This window comes from Acinonyx jubatus, chromosome D2, assembly GCF_027475565.1.
Source record: "Acinonyx jubatus isolate Ajub_Pintada_27869175 chromosome D2, VMU_Ajub_asm_v1.0, whole genome shotgun sequence".
NCBI lineage: Eukaryota > Metazoa > Chordata > Mammalia > Carnivora > Felidae > Acinonyx > Acinonyx jubatus.
The window spans coordinates 12,569,636-12,593,554 of NC_069393.1; the positions used below are offsets into that span (position 1 = coordinate 12,569,636).

The 23,919-nt window shown below is 45.5% G+C and overlaps 1 protein-coding gene across 3 annotated transcripts in view; it reads left to right on the plus strand.

The window, feature by feature from the left end:
- ASAH2 (N-acylsphingosine amidohydrolase 2) overlaps positions 1 to 23,919 on the plus strand; it is a 100,435-nt gene that overhangs the window by 34,253 nt on the left and 42,263 nt on the right. For all 3 annotated transcript variants that reach the window (XM_053206814.1, XM_053206813.1, XM_027049918.2), the window contains exons 2-8: positions 4,837 to 4,955; positions 7,657 to 7,788; positions 10,472 to 10,677; positions 12,338 to 12,487; positions 20,491 to 20,667; positions 21,937 to 22,064; positions 23,211 to 23,288. In XM_053206814.1, the coding sequence (XP_053062789.1) occupies positions 7,662 to 7,788; positions 10,472 to 10,677; positions 12,338 to 12,487; positions 20,491 to 20,667; positions 21,937 to 22,064; positions 23,211 to 23,288 (866 nt within the window). In that variant the 5' untranslated portion in view covers positions 4,837 to 4,955; positions 7,657 to 7,661. The remainder of the gene's footprint in view (positions 1 to 4,836; positions 4,956 to 7,656; positions 7,789 to 10,471; positions 10,678 to 12,337; positions 12,488 to 20,490; positions 20,668 to 21,936; positions 22,065 to 23,210; positions 23,289 to 23,919) is intronic.

Below are 23,919 nucleotides of genomic sequence, written 5' to 3' on the forward strand. Positions count from 1 at the left end.
GTTGGTGGGCATGTCTCTTCAGCCTCTTTTCATCCACAATCTCTTCTCCTTTGCTCCCCTCCCCTCCCCTGCCTTGGCGACTCTCCTCCCCTGCCCTTCTGCTTCCCCACCTCTCTCTCTTTCTCTCCACTTCCAATTTCTTTGTTCAAGAAGCTGGGTCATTTGCCCTACAATCTTTTGCCATCTGGATCGTGCTTACTGTATCCCCACATTGTCCTCTGATAGTTGTTTGTCTTTCATATTTTCTACAAACAGACCCTCAGATCTAGAGGTGGATCCGGTTTAGGGTTACTTTTTGGTAAGAGTATTTGAGAAGTGAGGGTGCATGCATCACTCAGAGGCTTGCGGTAGTCATTTGTCTCTCTCTTTGGTGACTTAAATCAGCATCCAGTTGGCGATTGTTGCCTGGTTCCATCCTTTCACTAGGGGTCTGCAAAGCATTTAGATTCTTAGTGTGTCATTCCTTCCTTGTTCATTGGCTCGGATTCTTCAAGTGTGAGAAACTCTCTCATCAACGATTTGGCTTTCCCAAGATACCTCTATATAGGAAGAGCAGAGTACATTCTTGATTTCTAGACCTCCCTCCCTTTTTCCTTCCCAGTTTTCAGAAAAACAAATTGGAATTCATTATTTTATTTTGTTAAAAAAATTTTTTTTAACGTTGATTTATTTTTGAGAGACAGAGCACGAGCAGGGGAGGGGCAGAGAGCGAGGGAGGCAGAGAATCCGAAGCAGGCTCCAGGTTCTGAGCTGTCAGCACAGAGCCCGACGTGGGGCTTGAACTCACGAATCAGGAGATCATGACCTGAGCCGAAGTTGGATGCTTAACTGACTGAGCCACCCAGGTGACCCTGGAATTTGTTATTTTAAATGCAGCATGTTTTAAAGGTAGTCGATGAGGTTTGGGTTTTTTTTGTTTGTTTGTTTAAGCATCATTATGACATCATGGACCTAGGCAAATTTGATTTGCTTCAATCTTCTGCAATTATCTTTTTAAAAAATTGATGTCCAGATTGATGGATTTGAGAGCGAAACTCTAGTTCTTTTTGACACAATTCTGATCGTCTTGCTCATCATCTTGACTCCCTTGACTTCCTTGATTCCTTGACTTCCTTGATGGTCTACTTGTGACATCTGTTTAACTATCTCCGTGAGGGAAGGGGCACATATATGACCTGAGCCAGGCCAGTCAGATGCTGTCTCTCAAGAACTGAGCCCTGAATAGACCTAGGAATGAAAACGTGTTGCAGGTTTCATTTGTGTGTTTGTTGCCCCAGACCTAGAACCAGCCATTTCTTCAAGGATTGCTTTTTTGTTTTTGTTTTCATCTTGTTTTATTATTTGTTTGTTTTGTTTTGTCTTAAGCAAGAAACGGTATTTAGAGACCACAATCTGGATGCTCTATGAAATAACATCTGTTTTCAAAAAGTAATTTATTCTTCAATTATCCCAAGAATCAAAGGATGGAAAAGGATGAGATGATTAGCATGGGGCATATCCTTGCAAAGAGGGTTTATTTAAAGGCCATCCAGACAGAAATAAAAAGGAAGTACACATTACAATATTTGCAGTGATTTTTATCTTCCCCTCACCCCCAGGGGGTCTGGCTGTTTTTTTGGGTGCTTCAAGTCCCCTCGGCCCAACATGGCTCCTACCCTGGCCCTGCCATGGTGCTTGGCATCTTCTCGATTATTCTCACCCCTCCATGTTTAGAGATGGGTCTTCAAATGTCATCTGGGAGAAATGATACATGACGTAACACCCTGGTTACAATGATCTTACTGGACTAGACTGTGGGTCACCTCCTAAATCTCGGTGTGAATGAGCATAGCAGGGCTCCTTTCCTTGGGGAGGGAGGTGTTGGGAGAGGACCGGCCGGGACGGTGGGTGCAGCCTGAAGGCCCTCCCACTGCAAGTGAGAAGGGAATCTGATGGCAGGTCACTAGGAGGTGTCCATTGTTTTTACCTGCCTTGATTTCATTTTGGAGATCTATCCTTCCCTCTTTGGGGATGGTCTTGTTGTGACATCTGTTTAACTATCTCTGTGAGGGAAGGGACACGTATATGACCTGAGCCAGGCCAGTCAGATGCTGTCTCTCAGGAACTGAGCCCTGAACAGAGCAACGTACAGACCTAGACAGCCAGAGTGCGTCCATCTCGATGGCGAGGCTCTGGTTTTGTTTTTTTTGCTGGTTGGTTTTTTTGCCGTAACCATCTTTATTATCTAGATTGATTTTGACTGTAGCTCCTACAGTATTGGGATAAATTCCGCATTTAAACATCAGGGAAAGAAGAAGAGAGACAGGCGAAGATGAAGCAGAAATGTGGTTCTGTGGGGAGCCACCCCCGATGCCCCAGACCTCAGGATGGGGGCTGTGCTCAGTCCATTGCTTGTCTATTTGTTTTTCATTTCTTTTCTTTTTTCTTTGATTTAAATCCCAGTTAGTTAACATATAGTATAGTAATGATTTCAGGAACAGAATGTAGTGATTCATCACTTACATACAACACCCAGGGCTCATCTCAACAGGTGCCCTCCTCAATGCCCATCACCCATCTAGCCCATCCCCTACCCAACACCCCTCCATCAACCCTCAGTTTGTTCTCTGTATTTCAGAATCTCTTATGACTTGTCCCCTCTCTGTTTTTATCTTATTTTTCCTTCCCTTTCCCTATGTTCATCTGTTTTGTTTCTTAAATTCCACATATGAGTGAAATCATATGATACTTGTCTTTCTCTGACTGACCAATTTCGCTTAGCATAATACCCTCCAGTTCCATCCACGTAGTTGCAAATGGCAAGATGTCATTCTTTTTGATGGCCGAGTAACACTCTATTGTATATATATATATACCACATTTTCTTTATCCATTCATCCACCGTTGGACATTTGGGCTCTTTCCATACTTTGGCTATTGTGGATAGTGCTGCCATAAACATGGGGGCGCATGTGTCCCTTCGAAACAGCACACCTGTATCCCATGGATAAATGCCTAGTCGTGCAATTGCTGGGTCGTAGGGTAGTTCTATTTTTAGTTTTTTGAGGACCCTCCACACTGTTCTCCAGAGCGGCTGCACCAGTCGGCATTCCCACAATGGCGACACTCTGTAAAGATTGTTCAGGACGTCCTGCCACCTGGATCTGCCCTGATCTCTGGCTTTCCAGAGCCTGTGTCTTCACCTGATTTTCTGCCTTCGAGTGGATTTATTTCTCTCTCCTTCCTCCGCTGCTTAAGTTAGCTGGATTTGCCCTCTGCTGCTTGGCACCAAGAATTCTAACATAAATGCATGAAAGGAACCCTCATTTAACTACCATAATCTAACCCGTGCCCCACTATAGCAGAGAGCTAGCTGAGTGACATTATGAAATGCCCTGTTGGAAGGCCCTTAGATCTCGAATATTTCCTTTGGAATGTCGGGGGCTGGTCTCTCTTGACCCTGCAAGGAATTCAGTGGCCTATGTGTTCTTCCAACTGCTTCCTGGACAGCTGGGATCTAGCAGGGAAAAAAGGAAATAGGGGTTTCCCTATTCCTTCCTCTCTTTGTCTCTCGTGGGCCATTGTTTACCTTCATGCTGCTCTATAGTATACCTGCTTCAAGAGGAGGGTTTTCCCCAATATAAAAATGTGCATGGCCCTTACAGACAACACCAAGAATCGAAAAGATGAAAACAAAACTCACAGTCTTATCACCAGATAATTACTTCTTAACATTTTGCTGTGATTTCTTACAGTCTTCGCTACCACAAATAGATAAATAATGTTTGAAAAACAGGATTATAGCGGTGCCTGGGCAGCTCAGTCGGTTGGAGCATCCGACTTCGGGTCAAGTCACGATCTCACAGCTAGTGAGTTCGAGCCCACATCAGGCTCTGGGCTGACGGCTCAGAGCCTGGAGCCTGCTTTGAATTCCGTGTCTCTCTCTCTCTCTCTCTGCCCCTCCCCTGCTCATGCTCTGTCTCTCTCTCTCTTTCTCAAAAATAAATAATAAACCATTAAAAACAGTTTATAAAAAAAATTAAAAATTAAAATGAACAAAATAGGATTATAATGTCTTATAAATTTAAAATAACTTAATACAGTAACTCTTTCCAAGTCATTAAATTATTTTCTTCTATATCATTGGTAATGGTTGCACATTATTCACATGGGCATTGTATGTCCATTATTTACATTCTTAGTTCATCTAAAGCCTCATTCTTTTCTTTTTGCATTTATTTATTTATTTTGAGAAAGACAGAGCAGCAGGGGAAAGGCAGAGAGAGAGAGAGACAGAGAGAGAGAGAATCCCAAGCAGGTTTCACACTCTCAGTGCGGAGCCCAATGCAGGACTCGAACTCATGAATCGTGAGATCATGACCTGAGCCAGAATCAGGAGTTGGACACTTAACTTGACTGATCCACCCAGGCACCTCTAAAACCTCATTCTTTTTGTATACAAGAAGCTAAAAGTTAAAATCACCTTTCTCTTCTGAGATCAGTGTAAACGCTGCCCAATGGGACCCATGGCCCACACTAATGTCCAGCATGCATCATCATTCCTTCCTTGTCTCTGGGTGAGTGACCAGTGTTAAGTAAAGCAAGTGCTCTTTTTGGTGAGCCAGGCTGTAGACCTCGCACAGAACTTGTACTGGAGAGGTGTGTAAGGGCTGAAATCAGTGACCTTCAGTCCTCCGGATCCTTTGCAACTTCTATCTCAGTATCAGGTTGTCCCAGGGGAGGCAGATAAGGCTCTTGTTATCAATACCCTTTAATCTCATCCTGCACCAAGCCCACAAAGGTATGCTAATGAGAACCCTAACTCTCCTGGGCATGACTGGGAACCTCTTTCTTCAGTATGTTTCAGAACGTGCTGAGAACTCTGGGCTGAGCAACGTGCAAGGGGAAAGGAACGAGATTCTGGACTGTCATTTGCTTTGCTGGGATGTGGAATTTCTTTTGACGGGTTGAATCAGGTAAGAAAGTTCTGTTTTCTTGGAGGGAGAGAGAGGGATCTTGAATCATCTCCTTGTCTTAGAGATCTTGATGAAATCCTAAAAGCTCCACTCCATTTCCTTAGCTTTGGGAAACCCATTTTGCCAAGTCATTACCTTTTCCTTCCACAGTCTTGTAAAACAGAGACCTCAACATGGTAAAGATATGCCAAGGGGCTCACTGTTGTCATAAAGCCTCATCACCGAGCTTGCAGAATTGCACTGGATCAAGTGAGAACCAGTGGGAAATGCCAAATCTTTTAAGTTACAACCACTGGCTCAGCTCTCCGTGGTCCATTTGCATTCTGAAGGCAGACGAGGCATTTGCTTTCTTTCACATTTGCCTTCAGATTTGGGGTCATCAAGGAAAAATAAATAGTGCTCACTGGTTTAAAAAGAACATTAAAAGTTGGCATTAATTCTGGCAACAGGGTGGTGAGACCCAGGGAGGTACATCATTGAAATCCGAGTAGGCAGTGCAAACTTTAGTTTTAAATTAAGTGCCATTGTGGACTTGTGTAAAAGGCTGGTGGTGGTGATCACTTCAGCCCAATAAAACAAGCAAAAAAGAAAAAAAGTATTCTTTTGAACCATGTCTATTTGTTGCACAGGCTCCTAGCACGTGGCCACGTTTACATCTGCAGCGCGCGTGTGGACACTCGCGTTGGGAGATCCCCCTGTCGGTCAGCCATGTTTAGTTGCCCTGTCGGTCCTGCAATCCCAGCCGGCAGGAAGCCTAATGAAACCAAAGCTTTGAGAAAGAACTGGGTATACTGGGCTTGAGGTTGGCCACTGAAACAGCACCTAAAGACCAGTAAACTTATTTGGATCATCCGAGTTTCAGAGGCATATTTTAGAGGTGTCTCGTGACTCCTGGGGACTGGCCAGTGAATGTTGGGACCAAGATCAGAACTCATTTGTGTTGCCCTACATTTGAAATTGTCCCTAACGGTGGTGGTGAAGGTGATGACAGTGGTGATAAGTGGTTGAGGAAAGCCTGCTAATAACCAAGAGATTTGGGAAGATGTTCAAGTCTCTTTGTCCACTTCCAGTTCAGCCCTGCTTCTGAAGTATTTGACGTTAGACTGATTTTTAAACTCTAGCCCAGGGATTGCTCAATAAAATAACTACAAAGACCAGGTAGCAACTTAGATGGAAAAGATCCACTGGGAAGAGGTTGTGGTAGGCTGGAGAAGGCATGCCATATCTATCTAAAGGTCACAGTAACTACTCGGTCTTACCAAGCTTCTGGCTCAGTGTTACCATGGGTTATGAAACGTGAGAGAAAACCTGAAGGTTTAGATTTGTAACTGTGGACTCTCTTCCAGATGGACTGTAAGCTCCTCTGTCTTGTCAACTAAATCAAAGTGAAACAGAAAATTGGGGCGTGCTAAGCCCACCCATTTGTTGCCAATTTACAACTCTTGGGGGGTAATAGCATCTTAATATGGCTGCATATTACCCATTGTGGGAGCAAGTCCTGGACTCTAATCCCGTCTCCTTGCTCAGGCTTCCTGAAGTATGGGTTAAGAAAACGGGTTCCAAAGTTTGTATGTGTGATTCCAATAATTTTTTAACACTAGCTTCATATAAATTCCCCTTGAGGACAGTGAGCAGAGTCTTTGCTATTTTGGGACCTAATGATAAATGCAAACACCATAAACACCTATTGCAGTCTATGGGACGAACGAATTATTACTGCACCATCTCCTTTTTATAAGAACTCTATAAGATGGGTACTAAAATTATCGTCATCACCACATCCTTATTTACAGACAGAGAAACTGAGGCTCAGTGTTGGGGAGGATTCCCCAAGGTCGTCCAGTTAGTGGCAGAAATGGACTTTGGACTCTGGAGCTTTGGACTCTGGAGTTAGAAGGCAGAATCCAATTTTTATCCACCATATTATACTTTCTCTCGCTACCTGATATGGACTTTTAGCTTCTATAACCTTGCTGAGTAACAATGAATTCTACTCCTAAAATATCTTCGGGCATCTGTAAGGACATTTCCTGCTATGGTAGAACACAAGAGCATTATCTTTGTCCCCATCCTTCAACAGGTTTGCAAGATGTGTGAGATCCTTCTGATGACAGAGAGGGAGATTTTCCTGATGTCTGGCTTGAGACCAGAGATGGTCTTCCGTGTTGGTTTCTCATCAAGTAGGAATTGAAAGTTAGCCAATGGAGTTGCAAGGCCAAAGTTATGTGTTTCACCTCCTTGTAGACAAGGTAGTTTTCCCAAGGCCATGACCACAGGGGACAGCCCTAACTGCAGCCAGCCTTCTCACAAGAGCAATCAGCCCTGTTGACAGATGTGTTCCAACCTAGGCCTGTGTGCAGATGGCTTCATCACCATAAATGAAAGCTGTATGATACAGCCAAGGAATACAAATAGATTTTTAGCTTCATTGCCAATGCCAAATGATGGGTGGTTCTCTAGAACGAGCGCTGTTCTAGGAAGTGTTTGGAAACCACATCTGAGCTTATCAAAGAGTGCTGTAATTGCTTGGTCTTGTCTGCCATGGCCCCGGATGTGATAGGTATGCTCTGCACTTGTCCTCCCTGGTGTATAGTCCATTCTAGAAGAGCTAAGACATCTTAGCCTTGGGCAGCGCAAAGCCTATGTGTTGTAGTTTGTGGTTCTGCCATTTTCTGCCTCTTCCATTTCTGCTTTTCCTCAGGAGACATGGCCAAACACACCCTCTCCACATTAGAGGCATTCCTGATTTTCCTCCTCGTGATGATGACTGCTGTGACGGTAGCCCTCCTCAGCCTCTTGTTTATTACCAGTGGGACCATTGAAAATCATAAAGGCAAGTTGTCATGGGCTCCCTTGGATGCTATTCCTAGCCTGGGGGAAATTTCTGGATGACTGGGGACAAGGAACAGTGCCTGGAACAGTGCCTGCTGATAATGCCAATAACAGGGCAGTTCAACTGGTATGTAAGCAGCCCGGGATGGCCACCGAACCCGTCCATTAATTGTACTTTCTGCATTGACAGCAATTGTTATCAGGCTTACCTTTGCCCCCAAGTAGGCAGTTGACAGGCACTCTGCCATGGGCTTGTCTCACTTCTCCGCTGACCTAAGCCCAGTTCAGAATTCTTCAAGGGCCAGTAGTACGAGCATCCCCGCCCCCCCCCCCTCCAAGCCTCTTCTCTTGCTCTTTGCCTTTTCTTGGGCATCATCTTCTCTTGGGAACAAAAGCAGAATGAAAGACCCACTGAATATCGAGTAGTGCTGAGCTTTAGAGAAGGGGGCCTTGAACTCCAATTCTCAGGAGGACCGGTCAAGTTCTGTAAAGGAGGTGGGGTGGGGAGGGGAGCCGGGGTGGGGGAGGGGAGATTCTGGTGGAGGGGGTCTGCAGCCCCTCCTGAGTGTGAGCTGTTAGTTGAAATGGTGTCTCATGGATTCAGATCTCCAGAGTTTGCAGCAGAAGCTGGAAACTGGGGGATTTAGGCATCTCCTGATTTTTTTTTTTAATATTGGGAATGAATTTAGTTTTTGAAAACGATGCAGGCTACATTTGCGGGCAATATTGGGGCCCTGGGCATTTGATGGAGCCCTGCCTTTGTGGTGGGTTGCATACCTGGTAAATGAGTAGAAACGATGGGTGGGTGTTGAATGCTTTGACTGAAGTAAGGGGAGGGCTAGCTTTAGGCCAAACAGAGAAAGAGCCTGATTTTTTTCAGCCTAGTTTTCTCTCTTGTGGCCTCTTCTTCTTTCTGGTGTAGTGTCTACCATGAGCCTGCACTTTGAACTCCCTGTAGACACAGAGGGACAGAAATCCTCTATGCCAGCAGTGTGCAGGGAAGGGGCATGGACTCCAAGAAAGGAAAGCATCCATAGGACTTATTCAGTTTTAGCTCTTGAAGTTAGAGAATCCAGAGGCTGAGACTCACGGAGGTGATCAATGATTATGGTCACTATTCTCATAGTAGGAGCGGCTGTTTATTGTACGGTCGCTTTGTGTCAAGCACTGTGGTCAGGAGTCTACATCCTTTTCCCACTTAATTCTCATGAATCTTCTATAAAGGTAGGTGCTAGTCTTAGTACCGCTTTCTGGATGTAGAACTTGAGACTCTGAGGTCATAAGGAAATTGCCCTTGGCCATTGGACCTGGTTCGGCTTTGGGTGATACCCCATTCCTATGTTAGTATCAATAAGGCAAAAGTGACTGCCTCCTTCCTTGCAATACTTGATGTCTTGTGGAAAACATGGGCTTGGTGTTGAGAAAATGTGGATTCTAACTCCATGTTGAATATGGATGAAAGAGCATTAGATCCTTAGTTGGAGGATCTGGTGTCTACACCTGATTCATCCCGTGTTCTCCATGACATTGTGGTTACATCACTTCTCTGGGCTTCAGGATTCTTATATGTAAAGCAAAGGAGATCAGACTAGATGATCTCTAGCTTCTCCTGAGCCCCTAAATTCTAGGATCCCAGGGACGTCAGCAGCCAATCTCTTCACCAAGTACTTTTCTGAGCACTAAGGCCTGTGACAGTGACCTCCGTTGCCTTGGCCACCCTGGCTGTTGTCTGGGGTGGAAACAAACAAACAACATGCATGTGTAAGATATCTCAATAGGTAAGTAGAGCCAAAGCTATATTCTGGCCATTATTTGAAATTTTTGATATGTGTTAACATATCTATTGTTCAAAACAACCCTAGGAAGTTAGCGTATTAGGACTGCCTCTCTTTTCCAGATGAGAAACATTGAGGTAGAACAGGTAAGCGATTTCAGCTAGTATGTTCAGCTAGTATGTGGTAGAATCAGTTTTTAAACCCAGGTTGTTTGTTTCTGGTACCTGCTCTTGTAGTCTTTCTGCCATTCTGTTTCCCTTGATATTCACGTATGTGTGTGTGTGTGGACATATGTGTGTACAGGCACGTACATAGATGGTGATATGATTACAATAAGGTGCAACTATGTTGAACGTGCAGTGATCTCATCTGTATTCCAAATAGAAGGCTTGAGAAGGTTGTGGGTGCAGAGTAGAGACAACAGGGGGGCGGCCTCCTGCCAGGAGGGTTGAGCTGCCTCTGGGTGTGATGGAAATGAACCAACTTGAAGGGAGTCTTGGAGCTCGGTTGGTGGAACAGAGAGGAGTGGGGGTCTCCAGACGGAGAGAGCCGTGGAGACAAATCCCCAGAGGCTGGCCCCTGAGGAACCTGGCGCCTGCTTTGTGTGGCTAGAAAAGTCCATCAGGAGTGGGTGAAGGGCCATGAGTTTGACAAGGAACAGCTTGTGATGAGAAGCGGATGGACATTTGACACAGGCCTTGATTGTTAGGATGACACATCTCCAGCTTACCAGAAAGATCCTCCCTAGGGTTGTTGTATACAACAAGTTCCTGAGAGGTTTCTTTCTGTTTATTTTAAATATACGACAGTATATAAAGATTTTTCCATGGGAACCTGAACCTCTGTATTCTAATTGATGCCCACAGATAAGTGGACTGAACTGTTGTTTCTTAAATGTTCTGCTTTTAGATTCAGGCGTTCCGGTCACCCAGAGCCCCCCAACCACGCCAGGCTCCACGGCCACTCAAGGCTCGACGCTCACACATGGCTCCACAGCCACCCAGGGACCTCCGGTGACCACCACCCCAGAGCCTCCTCTATTTCAGAACTTCAGTGGCTACCATATTGGTGTTGGGCGAGCTGACTGCACAGGACAAGTAGCAGATATCAGTTTGGTAGGCAAATCATGGGCTCCTCAAGGAGAATGAAACAAGTACTTTACTTTTGCCACTTGCACCCTACACTGATTCCTTATGATTACATCATTGTCTTCCTCCTTTTTCATTGACTTCCCTGCTGTCTAACACTGTGAATACCATGCCATAGAGAGCAGAGGGGCCATGCGTTCAACCACAATTCCTTTGTAAAGTCAGTTGGCCACTTTTTTATGAATGGAACTGCTGTCAAACTCTTGTACCACCGGGGACGGGCCGGTACCATAAGTGATGGAAGCAGGCCTCTCTGTGAGCTGATAAGAGTCTAGCGAACCCTCAAGGAAGTGGTAGGGATTATGGGACAACTAGAAAGTTCATGGCTTTAGCAATTGTTACCATGGAGGGCTGCCCTATCCTACAGTTTGTTCAAGAGAAGCTGGAAAATTTCTGAACTGAAGACCTGGGGATCTAAGTCTGTCTGTGGGGAAATACAGGCAACTCTAGTCAAAACTGGAAACCTAGTGTCGGCCAACACCACGCAAGCCAAGTGAAATGCTTCTGTGGGTCAGGTGTGGCCCATTGGCTGCTGGTCTGCAACCTCTTGGCTGTGATGGTGGATGTATTCACTCATATCAGCCTTTTTCTAGGAAGCTAGAACGTGAAGTTGTCTGATGAGATTTTCTCCCTCCTACCAAATAACCCTTAGATTCTAGGAATTGTTCCCTGATGTCTATTCTGAAAAGTGGCTCTGGAATGAGAACCCTGAATGAACATTCCTATGAGGGGTAAAGTGAGCGATAGAGAGAGCATTCTGAAGACCAGGATATAACTTTACGGGTGGGTCTTATGACATGGTGTGAAGGGGGAGTGGGAGATAGGTGGATTTGGTCTGACTTGGCTGAGGAATGGTCACCAAGGTAAAATCCAGGGTGTGGTACCCTCAGAAATAGATTATTGGGGTGCCTGGGTGGCTCAGTCAGTTCAATGTCTGACTCCTGGTTTCAGCTCAGGTCATGATCTCGTGGTTTGTGAGATCGAGCCCTGTGTGCTCTGCGATGACATGCAGAGCCTGCTTGGGATTCTCTCCCTGTATCTGTCTGCCCCTCCCCCACTTGTGCGCTCTCGCTCTCTCTCTCTCTCTCTCTCTCTCTCTTTCTCTCAGAATAAATAAACTAAAAAATAAAGAGATTATTGAATCATAAAGAAACCATTTTCTTCTGAAAAAAAAAAAAAAAAAGAAAGAAAAGAACATCATACACCAAACAACCAAAGTGAGGGAAACTTCAGTCTTTAGACGCGCCTGGGTATATGGGATGATGGTAGGGGAACTATTTCCTTCTGTAATACCTCAGGCAGGAGAAGAGAACAGAAAACCCTGAAAGGTCTCCGGTGTGGTAACGGAATTCCCAAGCCATGCCAACCCCTTCCTTGCCCGTGGGCCTATGGATGGCTTCTGCCAAACAGATAACTACTTTGCCTTTGCATTTTTGTAACAGAAGAGTAAAGCTTCTCTTATGATGTTGGCTTTATTCTTGAAAACACATGTTATCATCTCACTCAGAGCCACAGTGTCCTGTGGATTGTGTTTTTCTTTCCTACGTGGTCTCTTTTTGCGTGGTTGTGCTTGGTTCTCGTGGCAGGGCAGTGAGGCAGAGGGGCCCTGACTTTCTCTTCCTTCTAGATGGGCTACAGCAAAACTGGCCAGAATGCACGGGGCATCCTCACCAGGCTGTACAGCCGTGCTTTCATCATGGCGGAACCAGATGGGTCCAATCGAGTGGCGTTTGTCAGCATCGACATAGGCATGGTATCCCAACGACTCAGGCTAGAGGTAAGTGATTGAGGTGACAAAAGAAATGACATGTGATTTAAAAGAGAAGTCTGTGGGTGACCTTGAAAGTAACAAAGCCCTCCTGGCTTCTCATCCAGTGAGATTCTACTGCCCTCCATGTTATTAACTCTCGACAATCCAGCAGACAATTATCCCACAAATAATTTCGGTCTGCGCCATCTTGGTCAAAACTTGCTTTCAATTCTGCTGATGACTCATTGTCATTATTAACGTTAATGTGTTTTGAAATTTTATTATGTTCTGGGTGATCTTCACATACATTCTCTTATTTAATCCTCCTAATTAGAATCCTGAGAGCGCCAACTAATCACTAACCCTTCCCTCGAGTTTTTATACGACTGAGAATAGATGCAAGGAGCCAAATGAGAATGAAAACGTGACACTGAAATGAGATTGGCCATAAATGTCTGAAGCTGGGTGAGAGGTAGATGGGGGTCTCATTATGTTCTTCAGATTATTTTTGTACGTGTTTGAAAATTTCCATAATAAAATTTAAAAAAAATATACAATGTTAGCGCTCTCACCCTTTAAGTGCTATTGTAGACTATGGCAGGGTCTTCTGTGATTTTTACCTGAATTGAGACCATGTCACCCCACCGTGGGGAAGGTTGAGCTTAGCAGAAAGGTGCCTGTGGGTCCTGGGCAGGCAACAGTAAGATGCACAGAAGGAGAGGGAGACATAGGGTGATGGGCTTGGACTTTCATGTCTGCCTTTCTAAGCCAGATTCTTGGCCCTGACCCAGTTATATTTTCTGCATGGGATGAGGTCACAGAAAGAGAATGTGCTCCCTTAACGTTTGCTCACACCTTCACGAAGGTAAGGGAGATGAGGGTCTGGACTATCCAGGACAGTGACAATCAAATGCCCACTATTCGTTGTCATGTTCTATCAGCCTCATCTGTTAAACACCGTTACTCCTGCTGTGTGAAGGGGCCAGTGAGAGAGATGAGGGAGGCCCTCAAATATTTCTCCAGTGTCACTCTTTCTTGGGGAATGTGGTGGGATCCTCCCCCATCTATAGACGCTCAGGAAGCAAGATTACATGTTTTCCCCACTCCTACGCTTACAACAAAACTATGCAGTGGGTCTGTGGTTCTCTCCACTTTATGGATAAGGTAATAGAGTCTTAGAGAAGGCAAGTAGCTTTTTCAATTTCACACAGTCAGCAAGTGGGACAGCTGGGTTCTGAACATACAGATGCCTGATGTCAGATCCCATATTCTTAAAAGTGACATTATTCTATTATCTTGCAGGGAAAAATGCATTGACCACCTGCTTTTTGCATGGCACTTTGCTGGCAATTTCAGAGGGTACATAGTCAAAGGAGTCATAATGCACGTTCCCTATGAGCTCACTGCCCAGTTGGGGTTAGGAGGAAGGGGGTGTAATAGAAAAACACAGGAAGTATAGTTCACTGGAGTAAAGTTCAGTGGTGTGTAATCTACTGAATAACAAATAGCTCCGGAATACGGTGGTTTAAAACAATAACCGTCATCTAGGGGATTCTGGGTGGCTCAGTTGGTTAAGCATCTGACTCCAGCTCAGGTCATGATCTCATGGTTTGTGAGTTTGAGCCCCACATTGGGCTCTCAGCTCTCAGCGTAGAGCCCCCTTTGGGTCCTCCGTCTCCCTTTCTCTCTGCCCCTCCCTCCTCCACTTGCATGCTCTGTCTCTCTCAAAAATAAATAAACATTAAAAATAATAATAGGGAAGGGAAACAAAAATAATATAAAAACAGGGAGGGGGACAAAACGGAAGAGACTCATAAACATGGAGAACAAACAGAGGGTTACTGGAGGGGGTGTGGGAGGGGGGATGGGCTAAATGGGGAAGGGGCACTAAGGAATCTCCTCCTGAAATCATTGTTGCCCTCGATGCTAACAAACTTGGATGTAAATTTAGGAAAATAAAAAATAAAGCAAGTTAAAAAAATAATAAACATCATCTCATACATTGTGTTGATCAGGAAATCAGGACTGGCTTAACTAGGTGGTTCTGGCTTAGGATATCTTGAAATCAAGGTGTTGGCAAGGGCCACAGTCATTGGAAGGCCTGATTGAACCACTTCCAAGATGACTCACTTGTGTGGCTGCTGATAGAAGACCTCAGTTTCCCACTTTCCGGATCCTTGCGGCCCAGAACTGTTGCTTCCCCCAAAGGGAGTGAGTCGAGAGAAGGAGAAGTGAAGAGGCCACAGTTGTGCTCAGGAGTTGAGCTTCCAGCATATTCTGTCCATTGGAAGCAAGGTACCAGGTACATTTCACACCCAGGGACAGGAGAGCAGAACCTCCCTTCTTACAGGGAGGAGGAGAGAGGAACTTGTGGGCACACAGTGATTTAAAACCACCACAAGGGGAATCCGAAAATGGAACGTAGGGGAAAATTTCACAGTGGATGTGACATTTGAATGGACAAAATTTTAGTGTATTTTAATTCCAGTAGAGTTAACGGTAGAGTTATATTTCGGGTGTCCAGTCATTCAACAATTACTGAGTGCTCATCAAGTCGAGTGAATTCTTAGTCCCCTTCACCTGTTTCACCCATCCCTTCTCTCGTAACCCTCTGTTCATTCTCTATAGCTAGGGTCTGTGGTTTGGTTTGTCTCTCTTCTTCCCTTTGTTCATTTGTTTTTGTCTCTTAAATTCCACAGATGAGTGAGGTCATATGGTATCTATCTTCCTCTGACTGACTTCTCTTAGCCTAACACTCTCTAGATTCGTCTATGTTGGTGCAGATGGCAAGATTTCATTCTTTTTTTTTTTGAATATTGAAAAAAGTTTTTTTAATGTTTATTTCTGAGACAGAGGGAGACAGAGCACGAGCAGGGGAGGGGCAGAGAGAGAGGGAGACACAGAATCCAAAGCAGGCTCCAGGCTCCGAGCCGTCAGCACAGACCCCGACGTGGGGCTTGAACTCATCAACTGTGAGATCATGACCTGAGCTGAAGTCGGATGCTCAGCCGACTGAGCCACCCAGGTGCCCCAAGATTTCATTCTTTTTGATGGCTGAGTAATATTCCATTGCATATGCATACCACTTCTTTTTATCTGGATGGGAGGAATTTTAACTGGTTAACGTGGCAGAGGGAGGGATGTAGCCTCCTTTGCAGGCACAAGGCTTCCTGCTATTAGGACCCATGTAAGCATGTAATTAGAAATACACCTAGCAGGTGTGTTGGTCATAATCGTAGAGGGTCTGGGATGCTGGTTTATTTTGACTTCTGTTAAGTGATGGGGCTTCTGCAAAAACTTTTGAGTGGAGGAGTAATGCAAACCCGATTTTGCTTCAGGATGATTAATCAGACAGCAGTGTTTGATGAAATAGGCTGAGGCTGGAGGCCAGGACACAAATTGGCAGCTTTGCTAAGTTAATACGAAGGCTCTACTGGTGGGGATCTAGTTGGGAAAACACACTCGGTATTTCAAACAGAGGAGATTGAACACAGGGGAGTTTTACAACATGTTGGAAGGCTGCACGAACTGGAAAGGGAAGGGAAGCTCGCGGGAAGGACGTCAACTTTGCCCGGACATTTCCCCTGGACCGCGTGAGGCTCGCACAAAGGTCTTCAGTCAGTGCGGTGGCCGTGAGGCTACCTGGTAGTAAGAGGTCACCTTAAATGCAAATGAGGTTTGAGAATGAATAAAAATAAAAGCTAAAACTTGCCTAGTTCCCGCGATGAGTCACGCCTGATGGCTCCACGTACACTAATGAATTCAATCCTCCAAACAACCGGAGGAGGCAGGTGCTATCATTATGTCATGTGACAGGTTGGGAAACAAACACGAGCTGCAGGGGATCAGGGAACTTGTCTGCGGAGCTGGGTGGACGCACAGGCATCTCGGTGCCAGTGCCCACACTTGTTACCACGACGCTTACCACTTTTCTCAAGGGTCGGAGATGGTTCTCATGGGGAGGTGGTGGGGTCATGAGAAGAAATGGGAGAGTCAGGGGTGGACTTTGGGGTTGGAGGGGAGAGGGGATTAATGTGTTGGACTGCAGAGGCTGTGAAGTCAACAGTCCACCATTTCACCATCGCTTCCTATTTTTACTTTCCCCGTGTAATCTGAGACCCGGTGGGAAGGCCTTTAAATGAACCCACTCTGTTATCCCAGGCTAACCCAAGGGAAAGTGTGAGGAATAAATGTAGCTCGACCATTGCCTTCCCGCTTCCTTATAATACCTGCTTTTAGGCAGGTTCTCAGCCTCAGCTTTGAGGACTGATGACATTTCCAGCATGCAATGAAGGTTCTGGAAGATCCCTGAGCAGTGAGACAGGGCAGAACAGAGGGGCTTTCCGGGTCTTTCTGCGGCAGGTTCCCAGGTGTGTCAGTAACAGGAAACTGAATGGAAACTGAACACAGAGGTGAGCTGTAGAGCTTAAGGTAACTTCTTCATTCTGTTGAAACACCCCTCCTCATGAAGTAGGTAACATGCTATTTACCATGGCTGCTGGCAGACGTTGTTACTAGATGATTGAGTTTTTCTTTTCTTTTTCTTGAAGCTCCGTGGGTCTGAATTCACATTGGAGCATATAGGTTAGGATAGAAGTTTTGGGAGATGTTTGTGGTCTTTCTCTTTTGTTTTAAAATTTGAGTGCCATAATTTTTCTTCCTTTTTTTTTTAATGTTTATTTTTGAGAGAGAGAGAGAGAGAGACCGACACAGAGACGGAGAGACAGAGATACAAAGCACGAACGGGGGAGGGGCAGAAAGAGAGGGAGACACAGAATCTGAAGCAGGCTCCAGGCTCTGAGCTGTTGGCACAGAGCCTGATGTGGGGCTCGAACTCACGAACTGTGAGATCGCGACCTGAGCTGAAGTTGGCCGCTTAACCGACCCAGCCACCCAGATGCCCCCATAATTTCTCTCTTGCTAAGACCTCGATTCTTGTGTAAGCCCAAAGAAGTACACTTGCTATAAAATCCTAACATTCTCTGGGAATAAAAATGGGATGGGGTTAGGAGAGCTTTAAGGTTGACCAGAAGTTCTTTCTCTTTGCTACCTTCCTGTCTTAGTTACAGAACTGTGAGCACATTAGCTTTTAGAGCAGCCTTTAGTCGAGCTTTAATGGTGCCCCTTTAGCGATGGGCTTCTCCTTCATGAGTGGAGTTATTACTGTTTTAGAAGAAGACATAGGGTGATGAAGAGTGTGGTCTGGATTTGGGTCACACAGGAGCAACATGGAGACTTACTGGGATGGAGAATGTAGGCTACTTGGTCAGAGGGTGTTGGTCTGGTCATGTCATAGTTCCTTTCACATTTGCCTGGCATCACAGGATTGTGTATATGGACGTGGTAACCTAGCAATCGGTGTGTGGGACGCGGATTAGTTAATGAGGCAACACTGTTCATAAGATGTTCCTCATTCAATAACCACACGAGTAGAATGAGGGTGGGGTAGCTCTTCCCCTAAAATAGAAGAGATTGGTGGTTGTATTTACGCGGGTTAAGTATATAGCCTGTAAGTTGCACACTTCCCAAGCGTGTTCTGGGACCGTCTTGCACCAGCTCATGAGGGCTGGCTGTTAAATATTCAAGAGCTTGGGGGGGGGGGCTCGTTGTTAAATTTTGGAAGCTTGAAATTGACTGGGGCAGGGAGTATTTACACCAGAGAAACTGACAAGCGATTCAAATGAGAGCTTTTGGTTTCCCGCTATGTGACGGTTGATCAGCCTACCACTGCCTGTGCCACACGGAGAGTAGACAGCGTTGCTAATCAAAAAAGGCACTCTTTCTTGCTAAGCCCACGTTTGGGCTCAGGATCCTTCTCAACATCACGCGTCTGAGAGCCACCACCAATAGACAGGACTAAGTGCGTGACGTAAGTGATATTTGCGATCCCTGCCGTAAATGCACTGTCATTACTGTGCCGGGTATTAACTGACAGTAATACTGTAACTGACGTTGAGGAAGGTCGCTTTGGGTCTGACACTTTTGCTAGATCATTTTAATGATTTTTGACATTTAAAAAAAGTGAACAGGGGCTTCTGGGTGGTTCAGTCAGTTAAGTGTCTGACTTCGGCTCAGGTCATGATCTCAGTGTGTGGGTTCAAGCCCCATGTCGGGCTCTGTGCTGACAGCTCAGAGCCTGGAGCCTACTTCAGATTCTATGTCTCCCTGTCTCTCTGCCCCTCCCCTGCTCACGTTCTATCTCTCTCTCTCAAAAATAAATAAATATAAAAACTTTTTTAAAAAGTGAAAAAAAATTTTTTGTTAATATTTATTTTATTTATTTATTTTTTTTGAAAGACCATGAGGGGCAAAGGGAGAGGGAGACAGAGGATCCAAAGTGAGCTCTAGCTCAGTGAGCTCTAGCTAGTGAGCTCTAGCTCTAGCTCATCGGGCACCGAGCCCGATGTGGGGCCCGAACTCATGAACCCTGAGATCATGACCTGAGCCAAAGTCAGATGCTTAACCAGCTGAGCCATCCCGGTGCCCCTTGACAAAAAAAAAAAAAAAAAAAAAAGGGCAAAACATCTTTCCCAAGGAAGCCACAATAACACCCAATATCAGGTTGAAGCTGATTAAAGCAGAATCAGAAACAGGTTCTCAGCACCAGGGATTTTTCTCTCCATTGTCTTCGTGATACGTCTGGACCCTATGAGCACACTTATCATGCGTTTAGATGTTCACAGTCGTCCTGAATTACTGCTCAGGATTTCTGTGGGTCAGGAATCCCAGGGAGGCCGAGCTGGGTGATTCCGACTTAGGTTAGAACCGAAGTCACACACACACGCCCACTTCCGTGTCATGGGCTGAACTCACGTGTCGGCTGGGGCTGCGGGTGTTGGAAGGCCTGGCTGAGGCCGAAGGGTCTACAATTCTGAGGTGGCTCACCCGCCTGGCTAGCGAGTTAGTGCTGACAAGATGGTTCCTTTCCGATGGGCCTCCCCACAGGGTGGCTGGGGTGTCCTTAGGTCCCCGCGGCTGCCTGCCCCCAGACCAATAAGGGTGACAGTATATGTCAGGGAGCATGGAGTTCTTCATTTTGGGCAGGGAGGCGGCAAGGGGCCCTTACACAACTGTTCGCTGCTCCCGGGATGCTTTCCATTGGTGTTGCTCAACCGGCTTACGCTCTTGGGTGGAAGGCAGCCTCTCTGGAAAGATGTTTCCTCATTGACACCCATCACTCTTTTTCCCCACTCAACGACACTTGTCTTCAGAGCACTTATCACTGTGTGATACCATATTACGTGCTTCTTTGCTTGTTACCTTTCTCCCTCATTAGAATAAACGCTCCATCAGGGTAGGAACCTCATATACTCCTAGTGCTCAGATATTAACCTCATATCGCTCCTAGTGCCTGGATATTAATAGCATGTGTGGAACGATGAATAGCAAACCATACTGGTTCTGCAGTTAGAGAGATGTGGATCCAGGTTGTGGCTCTCACATTTACTCGGTTGGTGGGCAAATTATTTATCTTCTTTACACTTCAGTGCTCTTAGCTAAAAGATGCAGTTCCAAATATCCACCTCTGGGGCTCCTGGGTGGCTCAGTTGGTTAAGCATCCATCTCTTGATTTTGGCTCAGGTCATCAACTTCATGAGATGGAGACTGCATGGGGCTCTGGGCTGACAGTACGGAGCCTGCTTGGGATTCTCTCTCTCTCCCTCTCCCTCTGCCCCTCCCCTGTTCCCTCTCTCTCTCTCTCTCTCTCTCTCTCTCTCTCAAAGATAAACAAACATTGAAAAAAACATCTACCTCTTGGGGTCGTTATAAAGATTTTAAAATAACATAATGTGTGTCCTACCTAACACTGTGCTTGCATACGGTGAGAGTCTATGAAACGTTAGCCTTGATGGTTACTGGTTTTGTTGAAGTTGTGCCTACGATGAGACACTTCAGCACCAAGTGAAGGGTCACTCAACAGGGGTGCCATTGATATGGATCCTTGATTAGACTCATTGGAGCCTTTTCCATAGTGAGTTGCTGTGTTATCCCTCTTCTTAGTTCTGTTTTTTTTTTCTTTTCTCTTGAAGGTCCTGAACAGACTGCAGAGTAAATATGGCTCCCTGTACAGACAAGACAACGTCATCCTGAGTGGCACTCACACACACTCGGGGCCAGGAGGGTATTTCCAGTATACTGTGTTTGTAATCGCCAGTGAAGGATTTAGCAATCGCACCTTTGAGTACATGGTCACTGGCATCGTGAAGGTAGGCAAAAGGCCCCAGAGGGAGCTGCCCTGTCCCTTGTTCACAAGTGTTCAGGAGTGGTTTGCTGTGATATGGAGAGAGTCCTTATAGGATGTTGCCCTGAGCAGTCTCAGCACCTGCCCCCTCCGTTCCTGACTCCCCAGGAGCTTCTGGTCTCCGAGGCACTGACTGATTGAGAGGGGCGAGTTCCGTGCAGTGAGCCTCTTGCAGGTGTCCAAAGGGACAGCAAACGTTTCCTATGTCACCCTTATAACTGAGAGCCCCTACCGTCTGTTCTCTGTGCAAAGTCACACAAAAAGGAAGCCATCAAGGAACCAAGAGTCACTGCAAGTAATTCCAATCTCGCCTCCTAGTTCCCAAACAACATGACAGGGGACCCACTTCATAAACACACGCCCTTATTTCTCACGTCCTCTCTGAGAGTTCTAGACGGCATGGTCTTCCGTGTTCCTGGCTTGGGCGCCTCTTTCTCCTCTCTCCCCACCTTGCAGCTTATTACTACCTCCCCCAGGGTCCTTTCTCATGTTTCCCTCATACCTTTCCCTTCTAGATTTAGTCCCTCTCTACTTTGTCTCATGAAGTGCCCCCCAAACCTGGCGATCCAGTCGGCAAAGGCAGAAATGTCTTTACCACGATGTTTTCCAAACTGTGGATGGTAATTCATGGCTGGCTTCCTGAAGTCAATTCCATGGGTTGCAAGAAGGATTGAATGAACAGTACTAAAGTAAAACAGATCGGAGCCTATGATGGTGCAAAACATACGGGAAGGGTGTATTTTGTGAGCTTCTGTTTTAGCACACATACGTCGATGTGTATTAAGTTGTGATGAAAAATGTTTTGCTTATGATGGCTTTGAGTCAGAAAAGTGTGAAAAACTTGGCCTCAGAGGTTGAGGGCAGGGAGAGGACAAGGAGGGTGGGACACCTTCAAGCTAACAAATCCTGGTCCTAGGTCGGGGGGAGTCGCTTCCGGTTTGGCCAATTGAACCTGCGAACGGTGCCTGACTCAGCGGCTCTGAGACACTCAAGTGACCTTCCCAGGTCACGGCAATTCTTATGTCTCAGCCTTGAGGCCATCTGTGTGCCCCCGAGTGACACTGGCTATGTGGTTCTCTAGCTCTTGTCCCATAGCAGGGGCAGCTAGGAGACCAAGGAAATTGTCCACAGCGCTCCTCTGTTTCTATTGACTAAGTCCTTATCCAACAGGATGTCCAAATTCACAGCTGGCTCTCTCTCTCTCTCTCTCTCTCTCTCTCACTCTAACCCACAGAGCATTGAGATGGCGCACAAAAATATGAAACCAGGCAAAATCTTTATCAACAAAGGAAACGTGGAAGGTGTACAGATCAACCGAAGCCCCTCTTCTTACCTTTGGAATCCTCCGTCAGAGCGAGCCAGGTGAGGGGCATTATCACAATAAAATCATGGGTTTCCTTTAGAGATCAGCAACAAAAATCTAAGGATGCAGTTGGTACTCAAGGAATGGGGTGGGATCCTGAAAGAGTAGTAAAGCTAAAGTAAAGTTAAAACATGTTGATCATCTAAGACTGGCAGAAATAAAAAGTGAATGTGGTAACACACGCCAGCCTGTGCACCAATCGGCCCGCTCTGCTGGCGTCTGGGGTCAGCGTGAGTGTTGGAAGGACTCCCAGTTTTGCAGTCGGGCACGACTCTGGTTCCATCTCTGCTTTATCACTTCCTAGTCACGTGACCTTCAGTGATTTACTTCTAGTAATTTATTGCCTCTCAGCTTCTGTAAAGCGGAGATGAAAATGTGCGCAACACATGTTTATTAAATTAATGAATAGCTCTTTTTGTTAGATCGTTCAGCAGAAATCGTCTCCATCCAGGAGAATATGGCAAGAGAAAAGACATAAAAGGATAAAGAAGCAGGAACAAAGAACAATAAATAAAACTAGCATAATGGAATGGAACTAAGGCCGATTGTTTGTTTGTTTGCTTAAGTGCTGACCCAGGTTTGCCACAGGAGAGAAGCCCTTGACTGCTGTGGCACAGTAAAATAATATCTCACTTTCAACCTGACCACCTGGCATTTTACATTTGTCTGCGTATTTTTCCATCCATTTCAAAGGAGTTGAGTTTTAGAAAACATAATCCGATTTCCCTTGAAAGGCCATGAAAGAACGCTTGAAGCTACAGGTCAGGGATGGTTTTGATGTTGCATATTCCCTGCTATGTTTAAGAGATTCCGTGAAAATTTGACCGGAGTAGAAATTTCAAAGACAAATCCCTTTTCTAAGAAACACCTGTATGTTCTATAAGATCACGACCATTACATAAAGATGTCAATTTCATCTCCAGTTGGCTGACCTAATGCCACTAGGTGTGATGCTATTTGCAAGCCATTTCTTTAGCTGAGGACTGAGGTCCTGGATGTGGTTCGTAAGACCATAGCACATCAGGAAACCTCGCTCACTGAAGGCATTTTGACTTTAGTTTTTGTGTCAGCTTCTACTGTTGGTCATACAAGAAGCCCAGGCTCTAACTAACATAGAAGTGACTGCGTTTCTTTGTTTTGACTAGGTATTCTTCAAATACTGACAAAGAAATGATCATCCTAAAAATGGTAGATTTGAATGGAGTTGACCTGGGCCTTATCAGGTACTCTGTTTACTTTTTTTGCTTTTCGTCCTGTCTGGATAGCTTTCCTTAATCATGGAGGTGGGGACGGGGAGGGGGGCATGGGAGGAAGAGACTAGAATAGTGGCAGCAGCGGCTGGGAATATGTTGAGTAGTTAAGAGTCCAGACTTGGGAGTCAGACACATCTGGGTCCAACCATGGATCCTGGGGCAAGGTTCTCAGCTTTCCAGGGCTCGGTTCCTTACCTGGAAAACAGGGCTAATTAAAGGATGATGTAAATGAGGGATTCAGGTAAAGAAGTGTAGTGTAGCATCTGGGATATGACATAAGGATTCAGTCAATACCAGTGCTTATTACTCTATCAAGATGTCATATGTGGAATTTCTACGATGGCGGACCATTATCTCTTGGTAAAATGAGAAAACAATCTGACCAACCAGGCTAAATGATTATGGGTTTGAGATGATTTATCTGTGTTTTCCTAAAAGAATGAAGTCAAGTCTAATGTAGGACAATGCCAATTAGTGATGGAAGCAGAATTGAGGCCACCTGAAGGAAGCAGATGAGGTGAAATTACAGCCTGGCACAGGTTTTAGTTCAGGATTATACGTAAGAAGACATGTGGATTTTTTTTTTCATAAAGAAGGCATT